General features: G+C 40.0%; 1 protein-coding gene across 2 annotated transcripts in view; it reads left to right on the forward strand.

Annotated features, from left to right (window-relative positions):
• The first annotated feature begins 49 nt into the window (after positions 1–49).
• Positions 50–19,616, forward strand: part of SPTLC3 (serine palmitoyltransferase long chain base subunit 3) — a 79,623-nt gene continuing 60,056 nt past the window's right edge. Inside the window, exons 1-2 of one of the 2 annotated variants that reach the window (XM_033513189.1) lie at positions 50–719; positions 2,646–2,817. In XM_033513189.1, coding sequence (XP_033369080.1) covers positions 2,698–2,817 — 120 coding nt within the window. In that variant the 5' untranslated portion in view covers positions 50–719; positions 2,646–2,697. Of the gene's footprint in view, positions 720–2,382; positions 2,818–19,616 lie in introns of those variants that run through there. The other variant, XM_033513190.1, reaches the window with a different exon arrangement.

The following is a 19,616-nucleotide window of genomic DNA, read 5'->3' on the forward strand; positions in this document are numbered from 1 at the left end:
TTGTTGTTTGGTTTGGTTTTTTGTGGGGTTTTTATTTGGTTGGTTAGGTTTTGGGGAGGTTTCTTGGGGGGGATTGTTGTTGAGGTTTTTTGTGGGGCTTGGGTGTTTTACTGCAGGAGAAATACCATATTCTGTTTACAGATAATTTCTGTGTATTTGGCCAGACTCATCCCTTCTATAAATTTTTGCTCTGAATAGGATCAGATCAGGAATTTTAGTCAGCTTCTAGTGGTATTTGTTTTGTGAGCACTGGCTTTTAGGTCATGATTAACAGATATCCAAATGGGTAGCTCTTCTCTGAGTTTGTGGGTTTTTTAATTGCTCATTTAAACTCATGTTTAAATGTGATTTAAATTTTTAAATTTTTGAAAGTTCTATTTGCTTGTTATATTAAATATTCTAGACATTGAAAACTAAAATTTCCAAAACACTTAATTTGCTGTTTTATTCATAAAGACGCTGGTACCTCATGGGTCTTGAAATAGGTAACAAGTATAGAGCTAGAGTCAGGAACTAGCAAATGAATTTGCATAATCTGAACTGATGTCTTAACTGGAGATTCCACTTCCCTGGTGAACTTAATTATGGGAGGGGGGTAAAAAGACACATATGATATGTTAATTGTATTTCTCTGTGCCTCGAGAGGTGCTGAGCCTGTTGGGAAGAGCAGCTGGCAGCGGCGCTCGCTGGGACACTGCTGCGGGGAGCAGCACTACTTGGTAAGTGTCCTTATCAGAGGAAGATGAGCAGTAACTGAGTGAGCAGACAGCACGTTTTGCAGGTGTTTGATTTGCTGTGACAATCAAGGACACAATTCCCAAACAAAAAAAGCTCCTTGATGGGATGGGGTTGCCAGAGTGCAGAGACAGCGCCTTGCATTAGCTTGCTCATTTATCAGCAGCCCATAGGGGATAGGTGTGCAGCAGATACTACCAAGCATTATTCCTGCAGGCTTATCTTCATCTCAGTCTCCTTTTCTCTTTGCAAATATGAACTCTTAGCCACTTAAGACCAACAATATTTTGCCACTATAATTGACATTATTATATCCAAAGTTCATTTGTCATTGAGCTATACCTACAGAGGCCTTCGTGAAACCTAAACTAGACTGATTCATACAGAAATGAGGAGTTCTTGCCTAGAAAAAGCACCTAAAAAATAAAATTTTAAAAATCTTATTTCTGGTGGTGGATCTTGTGAAACTGTAAAGCAAAACATTAAGTTTTACTGCTTCTGTGTCATTTTAGTCAGTTAAGGGGCTATTTTCTTCACCCAAAATACTACAGTCTTATTTAGATCACTCCTAAGCAGAATCCAAAAGTTTTATAGTACATTGAAGATATCTCACTTTGAAAATTACTTCAAAGGAGAAAATATATTTTAGCAATTTACTATGTGTCTAAGATAAGTTTTCAAAACCAACACAGTGTGTTCCCCTGTGATTTTCACAGTGGTTTATTTAACATTTCATCTCCTGCATTCCACATACTCAAGTTCTAGGCTGCTCTTTCTGTATATAACTTACATTTCATTGCCAGGATGGCACAGCAATTTTTTCTAATTAAAGAACTTCAAATATTTTTATTCTCCCAGCCTTTCATCCTAACTGTTTTTCAAAACTGATATTATGATACAGGTTTCCTTTAGTCTGTCTCCACACTAATTTTAATTATTTTGGGAGGAAGGGATTCTTTTAAATGCTACCAGAGATGCTTCTGCTTTTACTTTTTGTCGCAAAAAACTGAAGCAGGAAAATTTGATCCAGGAAAGACCATACATGCATTTTCACAATTAAAAACCTTTCTTCTTAAAAGAAAGGATGAATGTTAACTGTCCTTAATAGTTTCACATATGATAAAAGCCTGACTTGTTTTAAAACTAAATTAATTAGCTTTATAAAACTGTATTTCTCATTCATTGTATTAGCATGCCATTTATCCTACTACTGGCCAAACCGAGTTTAAAGGGACAGTTCACTCCAGTGAACACTTGTGCACGTGTCTGTAATACCTAGCTCTAAATACATTTTTATTTTATTACTAAAATGCTTTTCATTTCCTTGCAGGTATAATGTTCTGTCTGTTGTGCTACTCGTATAAGAAGAGATTAAAAAAAAAATTTATAAAACGTTTTTTCTTTACTCAGGGCAATAATCGTTGTTTTCAGCTAATATACGCTTAGCAAGATGAACCGTGTAATTTTACAGATTACTCTGTTAAAATTTTCAAAACATTTTGGCATTTTATAGGGAGTGAGGTCACTCCACATTGAGCGTAATTCGGAGAAAAGAAACAAGGTTTCTCCCTGGGAGGTATTTAAGAGGTAATATATCTTTAAGTGTCTCCGCCTCTGAATCCACCCACTCCTTGATAGCTGCAGCAGTCTTGTTGACTCACAGAAGCCGTGTTCATGCAAGAGCCAGCAATGAGCAGTATTTTTCAGAGATTTTAAGAGCACACCTCCTGCTATGTATTTCGCGTTCTAGCTTGCTGGAGCTGAAGCTGTATGAAAGAAAGTTTTACGTTTTGAAGATATTGCAAAAGATAGTTCCTCCTCTCACCCTGGAAAATCCTGACAGACCAGTTGGATACCTTTCAGGCCTTAACCAAGAACTTTATCTTCTCATCCCACTGTCTTTTTTACAGTAGAAAGACCTAAGACACCCTTAAGAACTGAGAATCTGACTAATTTAAACAGATGGCTAATCCCAGTGCTGTGTGCAATGGACATCTACATCATCATCATCATCATCAGAAACAGAATAACCTCACAAAAAGTGGACTATCTAAGAAAAATGGAATCACTAAAGGAATGAAGGTAAGGTTTCATTGTTTACCCTAATTGCCTCAATATTGAAAACAAATAGGTAGTTGCAGCATTACTTATTATGCTATTTTTATGGCCATCTTAGTGTCTATCGAACAGCTTGTATGGATTAGGCTTGTGTGTTAAGTTTTGCCATCGTGGGACCCAATGCTGCTTTTGTCTTCTGAACTGCAGAGAGAGTTGGGAATGCTCATGCAAATGCTGTTGATCCCATGGACCGACTTAGCCTCCAGTTCGTATCAAACACAACACATGTAGTAACTTCCTTCTAAAGCTTAACTGGTGGTGCAGTTGACTTAGCAGTGTATTAATCAACAGTGGAAAGATGTTTTGTCAGCTTCAAGTGTGTGTGGAGTAAATTTAAAGTGTGATTTGATGCCGTACAAATGTAACAACAAAAATACGTAGGCAGGGAAAGCTGCCTGTTCTTGATGTTTACAATTCTGCAGGGTTGGCTTAGCTGATCCACACACTTTACTCATGTAAGCAGCCTTGTACAACTTAAAATCCAAGTCAGTTTGCTTTCTGTTTTCTCAGGCTGTTTTCTCTGAAGCAGCACTTCTTACATCCGTGAATATTTTGTAGAACTGTTGGCATGTAACATCCTGAGGAATGAACAACAAATCTAAAAGTATACTTCTACCAAAAGACCCCAAATCTTAAAGGTTGTCTCTCTGTGATACCTGTTCTGACTGCGAGTTTACTCTCTGTCTTGCAATGTCCTAATTCAGGTTCTTAATGTGATCATTGAGAGAAAGTCTTGTAGTGACTACAGCTGGCTTTACAGCATGGTGTGGTGGTGACAGGGGGGATGGAGAATATTGCTTGTGGAGCCTGTGCGCTCACCTCACCATCCCTGTTGGAAGCTTTAGACAAGGACTGTGGTGAGGGCTCCGCTGTTTTACAAATAAACTGCTATCTTTTATCTTTCTCTAAATGGGGCGCTCACACACCTCAGCACTCTAATGAGGGCACGCCCAGTGTCATGCTTAATGGTTGTCTGGCTTTAGGTGTCTCCCCTGGTATGAGTGTTTCCCAATCACTGGCTTGTGTTGGATGAGGAAAGCAAAAAATCTTGCGCAATGATTGAAAAGGGCCTTTCTTGGATTCGCTTCCAGAAACCTAATTCAGTATCCTCTTATATATCACATACACCTCCTCGTCATTTTCTGCATTAACTATTTGCCACAATGATGGTCTAAACCTTTGCTTTACACTTGTGACAGTTTTCAAGGACTAAGCTTTGCCATTCAGTTACTGTTAACGTGCTGAAAATGAGTGATTTTGAAATCCTAGGATGGCATTAAGTAGGATTTCCTCCTTAATAAAAAAGAGAAGTAAACAGCTAGAGAAGTAATGAATAATATTACTGAGGATGAGCAAAATAAAAAAATAAATAAATATTGGCCTGAAAGGCATAGTAAAGGAATGAAGGAAATATTAGTAGATGCACTTCCATGACTAGTGAAGTCTTCCAAGCACGCACGGCTAGAGAAGAAAGTGTTTTACCCTGCTGTGTGACACTTGACAAGAGCACTAAACCACTTGTAAATACCATCCATGGCTGAGGGAAGTGGTGAGGAAGTGAAGACTTAGAAAGTTCAGGATGCTTATCAAAGGCAGATTTGGTAAGTCCGGGTCGAGCACTGTGCTCCGAATTACATTCCATTTCCCCTTTCTTCCTGCTGCAAACACAGATTGGGAAAGAAGGAAACAATAACAGACAAGAGTCCTGAATGAACCAGGAATCTCATTCCTGGTAGGAATCTCCCCATTCCTGTCTGGTCTGTTTCCCCGCCCCAGCTGCCTCACCCTGTTCAGTGCTTGTGCTTGATGCTATTTTACAGGAACAGATACTGTTCCTTCCTCCCTGCACTGTTTACGAGCCTCACTGCTGGAGGTGTGCGACTCCACACAGTCCTCCATGCACTTGTGCCACTTCTCACTGGGGTGTGCTTCCCACTTAACAGGCTGGGATCTGAGAATCAGGGAATATGGCAGCCTGGTGCACGAGGAAGCCTGGACAAGGCTTCCAGGTTTCCCTTAATTCCAGTCATTCTTCCTTCTTCTTCTTCTTTTGTTCTTTAGCCACCTTGTCCCTATTTCCCCTAACACTCTGACACACACATTTGTGTGCTTTACTGTCCATGCAATAAATTAATTGACCATTAAATACCTTATAGAACAGAAATATAGTGCTAGTGTATTCAGGGGAGGTGTCTGGTGATGCTGGTTCTAGACTTGTGATAGTTCCAAAACTTTTGGGCTTAGTTACAGCTGTGGTACTTTGGAAGGAGGTGAGGAGGCAGAGATGCTGTGGTTTGAGAGAGGAAATTAGTGCAGAGGCTGCAGTGAAAGAATGGCACAGTGAAGGCTTCTAAGCCTATAGCAATAGTTTTGCACAATTGACTGCCTGGAACATCAGGCTTTGCATAAATCAGCTCTATAAACCCTCTTTTTCCAAGGGAGCCCCCAGAAGCACTGGCTTCAGGAAATGCTGGCTTTGCAAACACTGCTTTTGCAAACACTTGCTCAAGAACAATGTGTTTTGCATCTCAGTGATGTAAGAACATTTTGTATGTCAGTTCGTGCTTGAGAGAAATAGAGAAGCAATTCTGATACCACAAAACCCCCCAGGTTTCTAAAGAAAGTATTTTGTTTAATGGTTGGGAAGGGTAATTAGGGACGATCAAATGTGGGGGAGCAGGGAGGCTCTCTTTGCTTCTAGCAATCTGTGGCATACCAAGGACAGAAAGGAGGTAGCTGAGTGATAGAGAAGCAGGGTAGCATCCTACCAGAAGAGAAGGTGTTGCTTTTGGGGAAGTGCTAGAGTGTTTTGTGGTGGGATTGCTTGTTTGGATGGCTTCTGTGATTATTTAATTCTAGCTGATAGCACAGACTGTCCATGTACTAGCAGACATCAGGTTTAACCATGTCCCCACAGCAATGCTGGTATTCTTTGGAAGCTGGGCCATAGTAAGACCTAAACTTTGGGAAGTGGGTTTTGGACCATGTCTTCCACTTTGTTAGTGCTTTTAACAGAGGCAGATGCTTCGTGCTCTTCTAGAATCCATAGTCTGGACTTGCCTTTGTCCAAAGCACAATTCAGTAGCTAAACTATTTATTTATGTAGCTGAATTGAACAGGAGGAGGTATTTTCCTAGTGATGATTTCTTTGCTGTTATGTTGTTGTTGACTGGGTACCAATAATAGGGGAAGTTGGATTTTTAAAACAATAAATATGTTTGTCTATTGGAAACTTTTTTCCCTATAAAACATATGCAACAGTTTCATTTCTTCAGTAGATTATTTCCTTGGATGCCTTAGCTTCCAATACATTATCAAGCTGTTTGCAGATTCATTTGCACTGAGAATGGCAGGGCTTGGAAGAAATGTGTAGCCAACAAGACTACATGGTTTTCCAGGGATTTCAGATTCCTGTGTGAAAGCAAAAAAAGGGCCTGGGACAGTAACATCTGTCCCACTTATCTGATGGCCCAAAAATGTGATAATCTCCAACATTTGAGGGCTCAAAAATTCAGACTCTGTTTATGTTTAACCTCTGTCCTGTGACATCTGAATCTCCTCCCAGCTCTTCTACTTAGCTATTTGGTTCAATATTCCAACATCCAGTTTCAGTTCCTTCCATGCTCTTGGCATCCTAGGTTTTTCCTCTCTTTTCTGCTCTTCAGTGTCATTTATTGCCTAATGAGGATCTTGAAGAGTACATTGATTGTTTAGGAAGAGAGTCATGAAAGGAATATGCCATGCAACTGTTCTCATGTCAGTAACTTTTTTGCATGTTGTAAAGGTCTCCTGTAATTTCTTGGCTCTCTCTTCACAAATACAGACAGCACTTCAAGTGTTTCTGCAAACCTGGTGTAAGTGGGACATTTTAGATGCATACTCAATATAAATGTTAAAGAGTCTGGTAGGAAAAATAAACTAATTCCTACAATTAGAGTCAAGCAATAAGGGTTATTGTTAACAAGGGAAGAGCAAGGAGAGGGGATTAAGGCTCGTCAGGCCTTTCCAACTGTTTGCAACATCAGTTGTGCAGTCTGTAATGATCTACCAACATAATAGGCTTTTTTTCTGAAATATCTTCATATTTTGATATTAATTTGAAATAATAATAGTTCTCAAATTGAAAGGGAACTTCATTGAGTCCAGCCTGTTTCACTTGCAGCAGCTCAGATTTTCACATTTTCCATTGTTCATGTGTTCATGGAAAGTGCAATTGCAATTTGCTCCCTGGATTTCCTAACTATAGTGACAACAGGAAAAAATTGAGATTTGGTTTTCAGTCAAATTCTCTGCCAGTTACCATATCTGTTGCTTCAGCTGCACCACAGATACGACCTCCTCATCCTCAGTTCCTGCCTTCTGTTCTCCTTGGTTTCAAGCCTGAGAAATGTGTTGCTTTGCACCTGCCCTCTCAGATAATAATCACAGGTCTCAGATCCACGCCCTTGTTTCTGTCATCTGCCCTGCTCTGTGATGAGCTCAATGCATTGGAAGCAGGAAACACTGAGGACATCTTTCTGCATCTGAGGTGTCACCACTGTGTGGGCACATGTAACAGTCCCTGACTCTTGTAGCAATGCTTTGAGCGTGTTACATGAGACTTTACATGTAAGGCTGAGGTTTTTCACATAGCTCAATATCTAAGATTGGTCTAAAATTGTTACCTTCTTAACACCTGGAAATCTCTAAATTCAGGTAATTAATTTTGGAAGGTAAAGCCCTGACAGAAATAGCAGATAGTAATTTACCTCAGCTTGAAAGGTTCTGCATGTCAGGTCTTCAAGGTCAGCCTTCTCTTAGTACAGTAACAGCCCATCCTACTCATGAAAGCAAGTAAATGTGTTGGGAAACTGGCTTAGCTACACACACATAACCCATGGCTGAGCTCCAGTGCAAAAATAAGTAGTATACAAGAGATACAAACAGGAATGGCCTTTGAAAGAAGAATTTTGAAACATTCTGGGGCCATGTAGTGGTGGCATTTGGAAAGCCAAAGAGCTCCAGGAGTCAACATTGGCAAGGAGTATCAAGGGAAGCAAGAACAGCTTTTACTGCTACATTAGTAGTAGATGAATAAACAAGGAAAACGTGTTCCATCAACAAATGGAGTGGATAACTTAGTGACCACAGATGCAGGTAAGGTGTACTCTGTTCTTTCTTTGCCTCGCTTTTCACCATCAAAGTTGTCCAAGCCTATGTGTTGTCAAACTACCAGCAGTGAAAGAAGGTTTGAGTCATGGATCTCTTGAGAAATGTCAGCCCATACAAGGGTGTGGGATCAGGAGGGAAGCACTCACGTGTGGTAAGTGATATCACAGTGATATCACACACTTCCAGCTTTGGAAGCTCCCAGGTGTCAAAGATCCCTGATAACTTAAAACAAATGTCCAACCTGTTGTCAAAAGGCAGATCAGTTCTAGCAGAGGTTGCTTCTAGGAGCACAGAGGGGAAGGTGATTTGGAACAGCAAGCATAGATGTACCAGAGATAAATAATGTTTGACTGTCTTCTATGCTGAGGTGACTAGATTTGTGTATGAGAGGTGATAGGTGTCACCTACCTTGACATTGGCCACACCACCCTCATGTGCTACTTGGGACATTACGGTCTCAATGGGCAGACTTCTATATGGGTAATAGCTGGCTGTGTCATCAAAGCATGGTGGTTAATGGTTCATGCTTTGCCTGCAGGCTGGAGGGGTTTCATCTATGTGGAGGGGGAGTGGGAATCAAGATAGGGGTGACAGCAGTGGGACATATGGAGATTTTCAGGGCTCAGCTGGGCAAAACCCTGAGCACCCTGCTGGGAATTTGGTGCTGACCTGCCTTTAAATACGAAGATGGAACAGAGACCATCTAGTCAAATTGAGTCTGTGACCTTTCTGTGGCAGGAGGCAGCATTTCTGTGGTGAGTCAGCAGAGTGATCCAAAAATGGATGGAACTGATGCAGAACCTCAGTCAGGCTTCTTCGAATATTTGTCTGGCAAGCAGCTTGTTCATGCTCAATAGAGGTAATTAGTAATAGAAAGCCATGGTGTGGCTAATGCCATTGCCTGTCTATTTACATCCCTTCAGCATGGGAATTAATTACCTTTGCAAGCTTTAAGTGGCAGCCTGGCTTTCAGGAGGAAGGTGAAATGCATCTTCTACCTGCGACGTCAGCAAGGGATGAAACTGGATGTATTCCATTGCAGAAGCAAGTTCATAAATAATAATGAGCAGAATGATAAGATAATGGCTGCTTAGGGCCTGTCTGCGTCTCTGTGTGAGCTGGCATATACAGGACCCAGGGATGACCACAGAAAACTGAATGAAATGAAAAGAGAAAATTTATTTCCATTACCTTGTCAAGCTATGGATCACCAAAGAGCACCAGGGCAGAGCCACATGGGCAGGGACACCAGAGATCTCAGTTCTTGCTAGAGGATCTCCGAACCTGCTGTTTTCACCTGTATTTCAGGGCCTATTACAGGTGTAGAATACCTCCCTGCTTCAGTCTTTCCCACAGCAGGGAAGGAATCTCAAGAATGTTTGATTGAGTTCCTGTAAGTCTATCTCAGGCCTGTGTTATTGAAACACAGACATTGAACTTAGCCAACATACAAAGCTAAGCAACAATTGGTATATGTGTTTTTCTACACCTCAGCTGCAGATTACTTCAGCATGTTTATAATTCTCCTCAACAATCTTCTGTTATCCTCCCAGTTTCTATAAAATCTGACTTTTCACCAGAAAAATGTTTAGCATTGTGCTGCCTCTCTCACTGCTTGCTTTTTGCATGTGTGCAGTGTTTCAAATCCTGGCTTATAGGGTACAAGACAACCATAAAATCCTAATTCATCATGATATGCAGGTCTGATTCTTCTGCCAAGAGACATATGAACTCTCTCATGGATTTTTGGGGTTTTGCTTTCTTTTTAAAGAAAAGTAACTTTTGTTGTGGCTAGGACTGCGGCATTAACCAGCAAAGCCGGAAATGAAATTTCCCTACAATGACCAGTGGCTCAGCCAGAGAATTCCTGCCATTCCTGGCAGCTAATTTTTCCACAGAAAATACTTCGAGAAAGCAACTCAGCCAGGAATTTCGTGAGCCTATTGTCTGAGGGAGTTGTCATTGTGGAATGGATATGGAATTGGAAAGAAAAACACCACTTAAGGACAAGAGCAGGCAGCAGGACGAGCAGTGTTTCATGCCAGACTGAAGAGCAGCTGAAGTGTTTTTCAGTTCAAGATATATGAATTCAGGCAGATGACCAGAACATTCTGTGAGATACCTCTAGTATAAAACTGCGAGGTGAAGAGCTGAATTTCCAGGGAAGATGCCATCTATGTACATCCATGTCTTCAGAACAAAGTGACATTCAACCTGTTCTGGACAGGTGTCTTTCTCTTACCTGAAGTATTTTGAATTTCTAGAACATCCAGTGAAGATATAACACAGCAATGCCTTATCTGTTCTACTGATCATCTCGGGGATTTTTTGGAAGTCATTCAGCTGCATCCTTGCCTTGGTTCTTTTGATCAAGCACAGGCATGTGCTCTGTCATTTCTCCCTCTTCCAAAAAATTTGTCCTTCTTCATCAGCCTACCAAGACATGGGGATTTGTTCACCTAAAAAATAAACATGGAAAAACAAATCTGAGATGCAGAGCTGAGACTTGTAGCTGACATAATGCTGCACTCTGCTTCCTCCAGGAATTTCCATTTGAGTTTCTGCTTCCCTGTTGCTGCTGCTGATTCATACGGCCTGAAGAGCTGCCATGCATCTCTCCCTGTGACTCACATGTAGTTATCTGAGACTTCAGCCTGGCTAATCTCACAGCCCAAAGCTGTCAGCCTACACCTGGAATCACAGCACCCAATTTGTATGTTCTTGAGCTTCCTGAGGCTGTTCTGCAGGAGAATGCCTTAATCTAGTTTGGAATTACCATTTCCTGCCCATTCGTTGTGTTTCCACAAAGCTTTGATTGTCCTCTGAAAGGACCATTTCTTCCCCTGTTGTCCCCAGCTTGCACTTCCTGCAGGGAAAGGTAAGCTGCACTCAGGTTCTGATCCACCCTGTGCTGGGGGAGATCTTGAAGATCAGACACACCTGCTGCCTGGAGAGGGCAGGACATGGATGTTTTCACCCAGTCCTAGCAGCCGTGTGTCAGTGACTGTATTGATTTACACAAGACCTTGGAAGTCAGGAAATAGAACCTGAGAAATAAATTTCAGACCACCTATGGCTGTCACATTGTACCTCATTGTCAGCCATTCCCTGGAAGAATCCCAGCCCCATGATCTGATAATTTCCTGATAACCAACCTCAAAACTTCAGGTGCTACACAGGTCCCAACACCAAACTACAAAACAATTCAAAGTGAACACAATTTTTTGAAGGCATTTCATGGTTCAAGAAAGCATTTGAAAAATCACATTTTCTCTGATTTTTGAGGTCATATTCATGCAAGTTTCTGAGTTTGAGCGTTTGAACTTCCAATAATCTCTTGACATCAGTCTTGCTCAGAGGGAATGTTTTATTTTGTCTCTGGCACAAAATGTGTGTCTGCAAGTCTCTTGAAGTCATCTTTTCTTTATAAAAGGGTCTTTATAAATTGCTCCCCTGTGCAATATATTCCTTGCATCACTGTTACATAAACAGCTTGTTTGTTTGCATATGTGGGTGGTAAAAGTGTCTGGGAAGTTCTAGCAGATATAAGGGTGTGTTAATCTTGAAAGAGGAAATCTCTTTGGCTTTTCATTGTTCTATTTCGATCAGAAATGAAACAAAACTCTGTTTAAACTGTTTTGATGCAATCTCCACCCCTTTTCCTCTCTTACAATCACAATCAGCTTCCCCTGTGGGCCTTATCCTTGGTTTCTTTCCGCTTGCTTTAGGTTACAAAAAAACTCTTGGGGAAATAGGCCTTTAAGTATTGGATTGGTGCATCTGTGGGTATATAAGTAGTAACAGGTGTTAAAAAGCTAATTCTCCTTTCTCTCTGTCTACAGCCCAGTTTTATCCCAAATAAGAAGTTACTTTATTAAATGATCTGGAAAGAATCCCCTGTGGGCAAAATTTGTCTATTGTTACTTTTTGGCTCTCAATACATATTTTAACTGTGTCTTTTCAGGTTGAACTCAGAACCTTTACTTCTTAAATCTGTTTTTTACCCATAACCAGGCAGGAAGTACAGATTCAAAAACAAAAAAAAAAAGTGTGTTTGCCAAAATCTACAACTTTTATAGAAAAAAGTTAGTATTTTTGTTTTTCATTCTGAGACGAGTATGCTGTTGATATATGCCAAGTCTAATTGCTTTTTCTTAAAATCTGTTTTCAAGGGTTAGAAAATGTATCCATTCCATAATTTGTGTCTATTTTCAGATGTGTGTTAATGGAACTGGTATGTTGATGTGCATAGTGTGAAATGCTGGATATGGTATGAGCACTGGCAAGTTAGCAAAATAATTATGAGGTTGTGTCCTGAGACGGGAGACTTGTGCTTTGGGAATGGAGGAGCTGCTTTAATAAAATCTGGTTTCACCTTGGGTTGAACCTTTTGTCCAAGAAGAGGTATAATTTATTACCTCCCTGAAGAAGAATTAATTGATGGCCTCCTTGCATCTCTTACCAGTGAAAGGTAAAGAAATAAAATTGTGCACACAATGACTGTCTTGGGCTAAAGATACTCAGGATCAAGAAGGGCTTCAGGGAGGCTGTTTTTTGTCCATGTGTCCATTTTAAGGATGGGAGCTGAGCAAACTGTCCCCATGGTCCTCTAGCAGAGGATTTGTTAGAGCAGCAGTTTTCAGCACAAAGTAATGTCTGCAAGATCATTTCACTTCCCTGCATGTACAATGTCTTCCAAAGCACTCAAGGTCACCTGTCCCTTTCCAACAAGCCCTTCTCTGCACTTCATTAGCATCTTGGCTCTTACTAAATTTCTGTTGAGGTGAGAGTAATCTCTTCCTTTCACTGTCTTCCTCTACAAATGAAGCCCTGTCATCACCTCTTTGATTTGGTAAAGAAGCACAGTAGGTTTCGCACCAGAGATAAATCTCTGGAGGTCATGCAAGAATGAAAGTGAAATGAACAGACACTCTATTAGTAATAAACAAGACAGCATTACCGTGCAAGACAGATAAAAAATGAAGCTCTTTTAGCTTTCATCTAACCCCCAACCCAAACTACCCATTAATTTACACTTTTGAAAATCATGTATTAACTTCCTTATGCTTCCACCACAGCATAATTAAATCAAGCAAGTTGGAAGATAAAAATTAGCTTTACCTATTGTCTTAGTTTAGGGCAGTCACCCCAGGACACCTATCAATAGGTAGAAAACATTTAAAGTTTGCAGAGATAAGGTAACATTAGCAGATTTTTATATCTGTGATTCAGTATAACCAAAGACCTTTAGAATTCTTGCATGTGGGCTGAGAATCACATGGGTTTATTTAAGTAAATTGAAGTATCATTTCAATCTGGTTTTTTGGGATCATTATCAGAGACTAAGGCTTTTTTGACTGTTTAAATGTGTACCTGCTGAGAAACAGTGTTGTAAGCTTGGCATTTTGTTATAAAGATGTTGACATCTACAGGAAACAAAATTTCAATCAATGGCAAGTTATGCAGATTCTTAAAACCTCAGGTAGGCATATTTGTTTTTATTCCCTACTGAACACTTCATAGGTGTCTGAAATGTATGTGACTGGGGAGAGGAGTGTTACAGGAGGGGGAAAAACACCACCTACATAGTTTCAGCTTTCAGCATGGTAGAATTATAAAATCTTGGCTGGTTTCCTAAAGAAACAAAACTTATTTAGTGATGCTATCTGTCTGTCAACTCATTAAAAGCTTGTGAACTCGTGAGCCATTTTTGCACCATCCACTCTTTGCTTTAAGTAGGCTTTTGGACACAGGAGGAAGACCCAGCACCTTCTCACCTGAAATAATGGAAGTCACAAGTGTGAACTCATTCCTCCAGTGACCCAGACAGTCTGCAGCAGGAAGGAGATTTGACGTATAATAAGGGTTCCAAATAAGAAAGAAGCTTTTGTCAGAGTGTTCCTTTATTTTACACAAAAGCCAACATGAAACATACATTAAAAAAAAAACAACAGAATTTATTATTCCTGGAACTCACACTTCTCTGTTTACTTCTGCTCCAACTCATTTCTGCATGGTGTATACCTTACCCTTGCCTTTCTCTGGAATTTATTTAGTCCATAAACTTTCTGAGATAAAGGCATTTTATTTTGTTGTCTAGTTGTAAAATACTTGGTGCACATGGGATCAGTGTCTATTAAGGGTACCTTTATTCACAGGGGGTTTTATCCAAGTCTGACACTTTTTCAAACATCAGTGACTTGTCATCAGTATTGTGTAAAGCAGTTTCCCTGTCTCATGTTCTAGTTGATGCTACTAAGTCAGAATGAAGTGTGTTTTGGTGTCATTTCTCATGGGACTATCTATAGACGAAACTTGAATTCATATTAAACGTTATTGCTTTCCCATAATTCACTTCTAACCCAGTTAGGCATCAGTTCTTCATCTTTACTGCAGTCTGATCCAGACATGAGAAGCTCCAAACTCATCGTTGTCACCTGGCTGGTGTTTCTCCTGTTCCCAAGGGCCGTGTGATTTCAGTTCACCTCCTGTTGATCAAGTATCTCACCTGCTCAGCAACAGCATTCCCGCTGGAGCTGTATTTCAGGACATCAGCTTAAAGAGAGAAATGCAAACCTGTCACTCTGTGACAGGTAATTCACGTTGAGCTCAGGCTGGAGGCTTGATGGACAAGCATTTAAATGGCTTTGAGTACTTCTACCTTGAAATTAACATGAACATGATATGAGAATATTTTTTTTGCGGGGCTACACACAGAATTACTTGAATAGCATGAAATTATTTGAAATAGCTTTTAACCAGAGATCCAAGAAGGCTTGTGCCTTTAAAATATAGCCTAAAAAGACTGACAGAGGATAGTTTGAGGGTTCTTTAGTTTTCTTTTTTTATTGAGTGATTTTTTGCTGGAGAAGATAATCAAAACATCTCTCCACTCTGACACTTCTCAATAAGTAACAGCCGTGGTTGACTGACAATACTTTGTTCGCAGACTCCACTGTTTGCTGCTTATTCCTATATTTCTTTTTTCCAGCCCTGTACATCTTCCAAGTTTATGGCCACATTTCAAGGCTACATTTAATCACTGCTGCACAGTGTGTGGCATTCTTGGTGTGCTACATCCCCACTTATATACATGGCCCAAAAAAACATACTTTCTGCAGGATTCATGATGCAGGGTTTGCAATGCAGTATTTCAACAGAGGTAACAGAGATGGGCATCGATCATCTGTAACAAATCACATTTGCCATCTGCACCTTCCTGGAATAGGAGACAGCTTTATCAATGAGATGATAGTGATAAAAGGATTTACCAAGCCTGATGATAAATCTTCTGACACAATTTCTTGAAACTTGTGGTAGAGACAAATGGACCAGTGTTACTTCCTATGCTATTGGAAAAAGGAATAGTTAACTTGAAGCAGATACTGGAGTCTTGTTTCTTTATTAGCCTTATTTAGCCATGGTTAAAACAAGCTGACACACCTGTGCTTTATCTATTCACATTTTCTGACAGAACATTGCAAAATTGAATAGGAGTTTGTGGTTTTGGAGGGTTTTTTCAGTCCATATTCTTCAACATGTAAGGCTCATAAACAACAGTTTTTGAACAATCAAGTAGGTAAGAACATTAGCAATGCCTTCAAACAGTCAATTTTGAAAAGAGAATTCAATTGAGTGGGGGAGATGGGAGAAATAAAAAAATGCATACACATGCAAGGCTTTGAAATGGAAGGGTGTCTCGAAAGCTGGCAGAAACAGGTCTTTATATATGGATACTGGTCACTTTTGCATAAGGAAAATTAATTCTCAAGCTACCAGATACCTAATACTGGTTAATTTCATATTAAGGGTGATCATCAGCTGGATACAAGGCTGCTGATGTCCTAAGCAGGCTACAACTATAAATAAACACTTTGGTTTAGGTCCCACTTTCACACCTGAGGAGGACGTAGTTGGAAATGAGCCGCTCATGTCTGCAGCAATTTGTAATTATTTAGGTGTCGATATCGGAGACAAGGAATCGCAGTTGCTGGGTTGTAACTCCTCCTCACTTTCAAGCCCAGGTCGGCACAATCCATGTTGGGGAAGAGCTCTGTCCAAGTGACAGTGGGCCAGGGGAGGTGCACAGGAGGGAGGCAGATGAAGCAGTGGTCGGACCGGAGAGCCTGGCTGCCGTCAGCAGTGCGGGGTGCTGGCTGCAGGGAATGAAATGCCTGTGAGAACTGGGCCAGGGGCGTGCCGGGTGCCTGGCCCTGGGCCACAGAGGGAAAGCCAAGAGGAGGTGAAAGGTGAATGGGTTGAGTCCGTGGCAGGGGATCTCAGCCAGGAACCACAGGGAGGAATGGTTCATGGAGGGGAGGATGGAAATCTGCAGGCAACTGCAGTCTTGAAGGGAGTTGGTTTTCTTTTTCATAAATAGTAAAGAAATAAGACTGGAAGGTGAAAGTAGCTGCAGAATCACAAATAATTGCACAGCTAGCATGTGTATTGACTAGCTGTAGTACTCAGAAATGAAATGCTTTAGTGTTGACTTAACGTTTAGCTAAAACAGAAGCAGCAGTGGCTGCTACTGCCAGCTCTTTTCTGTGCTCCCATTAGGAAAATTCTAGCACAAGCTCTTTTGTAGCTGCTTGCAATACTTTTCTTCAGTTTGTTTGGGTCTGTAAGAGTGCTTTAATCCATTTTGTCATACATTCTTCAAAGCTATATTTTGCTTTTTTAAAATTTTCTTTCTAGCTTCCAAAATTGTAATGTTTCTGGAGAAATGTGGTGTCCTCTGCAGCTTGTATCTTAAGATACCAAAAGCAGATTTCAGGGCTGTGTGGGACTGAGATGGGTCTTCAGAAATGAGGACAGAATTGTGAGGGTTTGTGTAGGAATGCAAGACTTCCACATTATTCTACTGAGATTTATAACACAGGAAAAAGTTGTTAGCAGTTAACTCAAGTTTGCTACAAAGACAAAGGGACATATATGGAATTTCAAAATAATTCCACTCGGCTTTGCAAACTAAGTGGTCAGATTTTTGGAATGGCTCTCACAGAAAATTAAAATATTTCAAAATTCTGTGGTCTGTGATCTTTTCTCCTGATGGTGCAGGAATGCCTGTGTCAAATATTTTCCATTCCTGGCATGGACTTATTCCCTCAGAGGTTATGTTCTGTTTTAATGTAAATAATCTATATGGTACAATGCACCTGAGCGAAGATACTTTAAAGATTTTGCATTCCATTCCAGTCAAGACTATGTGATAATCTGAACCTTAAGCATAATTGTCTTTCCTTCCTGTATTGTCCTGCATATCTTCACTGCACTGTCTGTTGCATTTTCAGTTCTCTGTAGGAGCCAACCTTACTCCTTGGCCAATAGAATCCCAATTTGGCTCCTCTTCCATTGGTCAGGGTTTTTAAAATGAAGTTCTGATCTCTTTTGTTCATTGACAAATAACAGAGGAATCTGGATTTTACCCCATGCCTTGTCTTACAGTGATTCTGTGAGAATAAAGCAGAAATACATTGGTAAGCTACTCATAAAGAATCTATGTTTTTGAATATTTGATATGAAGTGATAGCATCTCTCTGCCTGCTTAATTCCTGACTTATGGTTGTCTTGCATGTCTGCTTGCCATTCTTGATTTTGTATCAGCTGATACTTTTTGCACAGGCTGATATTATTACATTAGTCCATAAGGGATCTATCAGGATGGGCATTTAAAATTTCGTAATTATAATTAATTTAATACTAAGTATGAGGGGAGTGCCCAGCTTTCCCTGTGGGCTGGGAAAGAACATAAAATCAGGAGTTATCAGAGCATACTAATATTGTTTCAGAATTCACTGTAAAGCATTATGTCTGAAATCTCTAAATGCTTACCTAAAGGAGTGTCTCCTTGCACAGATTTTGCTAGGAGTTTGTCATGGGACCTCAGGTAGTTTGTTGGGGCTTTTTTCCCCTTGTTGTAGCTGAACTTTATTCATTCTTTATTAACTGTTTTCTACCATGCAACATGCTACTGGGATTTTTGCATATGTTGACATTTTTCACAAGAAAATTATATTTTTCTCTGCTGGATGGTAGGCTGTAAGTATGTAGTTCATCTTCTCAGGGGTGTCCCTGGACAAACTGAAGTTGTTGGAACAAATTTGAGACCTCTCTTCACTGCAGTTGAGAGAGACATCTGGGACCTTTTGTCATTATTTGCCTCTGCAGAAATACATTTGTAGCAGTCATTAGAGAAGGGCACAACATTTCTCTTATGCTCAGGTTTGTATTTTCGTGGTTTGGGGGTTTTTTTGCAGATGTGGAAGCGTAGAGTTGAAACATGAGATCTTCTGAAAAGGGGTTTTTTATCTTCTGCATGAAGTTTCAGTGTTATTTATTTATGTATAAGTTTAAGCAGTAACTTCTTTATTTTAGAAGTAGGAGACTACTAGTATTTTAAAATCTTTACATTTTAACAGGCTTTAAAACTACATTCCTTTCACATGAGCCTTCCTTTTGGATTATGTTGACAAAAAATCAGATTGGTGTCTAGGCATCTTCTGTTGCTCTTGAAACATATCAGGTAGTTCAGGAGACTGTTCTTGATCAGAGCTTCTACATCCTTCAACTGTCAGTCTTTGCTTTGCCAACTATTGTTGCTCTATCTCTGTACTTCCAAATTTAGGAGCACAGACACAGATGTGTGTACCAAAGTGTTATCCTAAAGAAAAGTTGAAGAAACATTATCCAATCTTTCAGAGGATTGGTCTACTAGAATGCTGATAAGTAAAGATGTTAATGAGGTAAAGATAAAAAGGGGGGTTTTCTTTGTCCACAAAAGAGGGGAAAAATGCCTATAGGGATTTTTTATTACACAGATTTTTGAAGTTTGCTGCACTGATTAAAGTCCCCCAAACATCAACAGTTGCCTAGAGCCAGAGTAATATTAATTTTATTTTAATTTTAAGCAGAAAGTCTGTATATCTGTTTCCTTATTCCAGCATCTATGATTTAGAGGTTCTTTCTATCTGCTTACATTTCACCCTCTGAAAATATGTACCAGCTGTTTTTGCAGTTCTCAGTCATTTCTGTTCTACATTTCATATCATAGTGAGCTTTATGAACGTTGTGAGGTAAGTAGGAAAATAGGACATGATGCTTAAAAGTATTTTGAGACGTTATCTGGTCCATTTCTTCAAAACAGTTCTATCCAGGGCTGGTTTTCTGCTGGAACATCTTGAAGGCTATTCTGGAGCCTCTTAGCTCAGAAAATGTGCCACTGTGTTTTGGGGTTTTGTTAAGACTGACAGCACTGCTTTCTGCTGTCTTCTGCTAGACAATATTAGCTTTGACTTTACAAAAATGTCCCTACCAGAGATTTATGTCCATCTTAAACACCTCCATTGCTCTAAATTCACATTTAACTGATTTTATCAGTACAAAGTTCTTTCTAATATCTGATTTAGATCACTTTGGCTGCAAATTAAGCAAATTTATGCTTAACAGAGCATAGATTACTGTCTTTCTTTTGCAGTTATCTTTTACATGTTTGAAAACTTAGGCTGCCAGTCATTAGGCTCTCTTCTCTTCTCTTCTCTTCTCTTCTCTTCTCTTCTCTTCTCTTCTCTTCTCTTCTCTTCTCTTCTCTTCTCTTCTCTTCTCTTCTCTTC

This window comes from Parus major, chromosome 3 (assembly GCF_001522545.3).
Source record: "Parus major isolate Abel chromosome 3, Parus_major1.1, whole genome shotgun sequence".
NCBI classification, from domain to species: Eukaryota; Metazoa; Chordata; class Aves; order Passeriformes; family Paridae; genus Parus; species Parus major.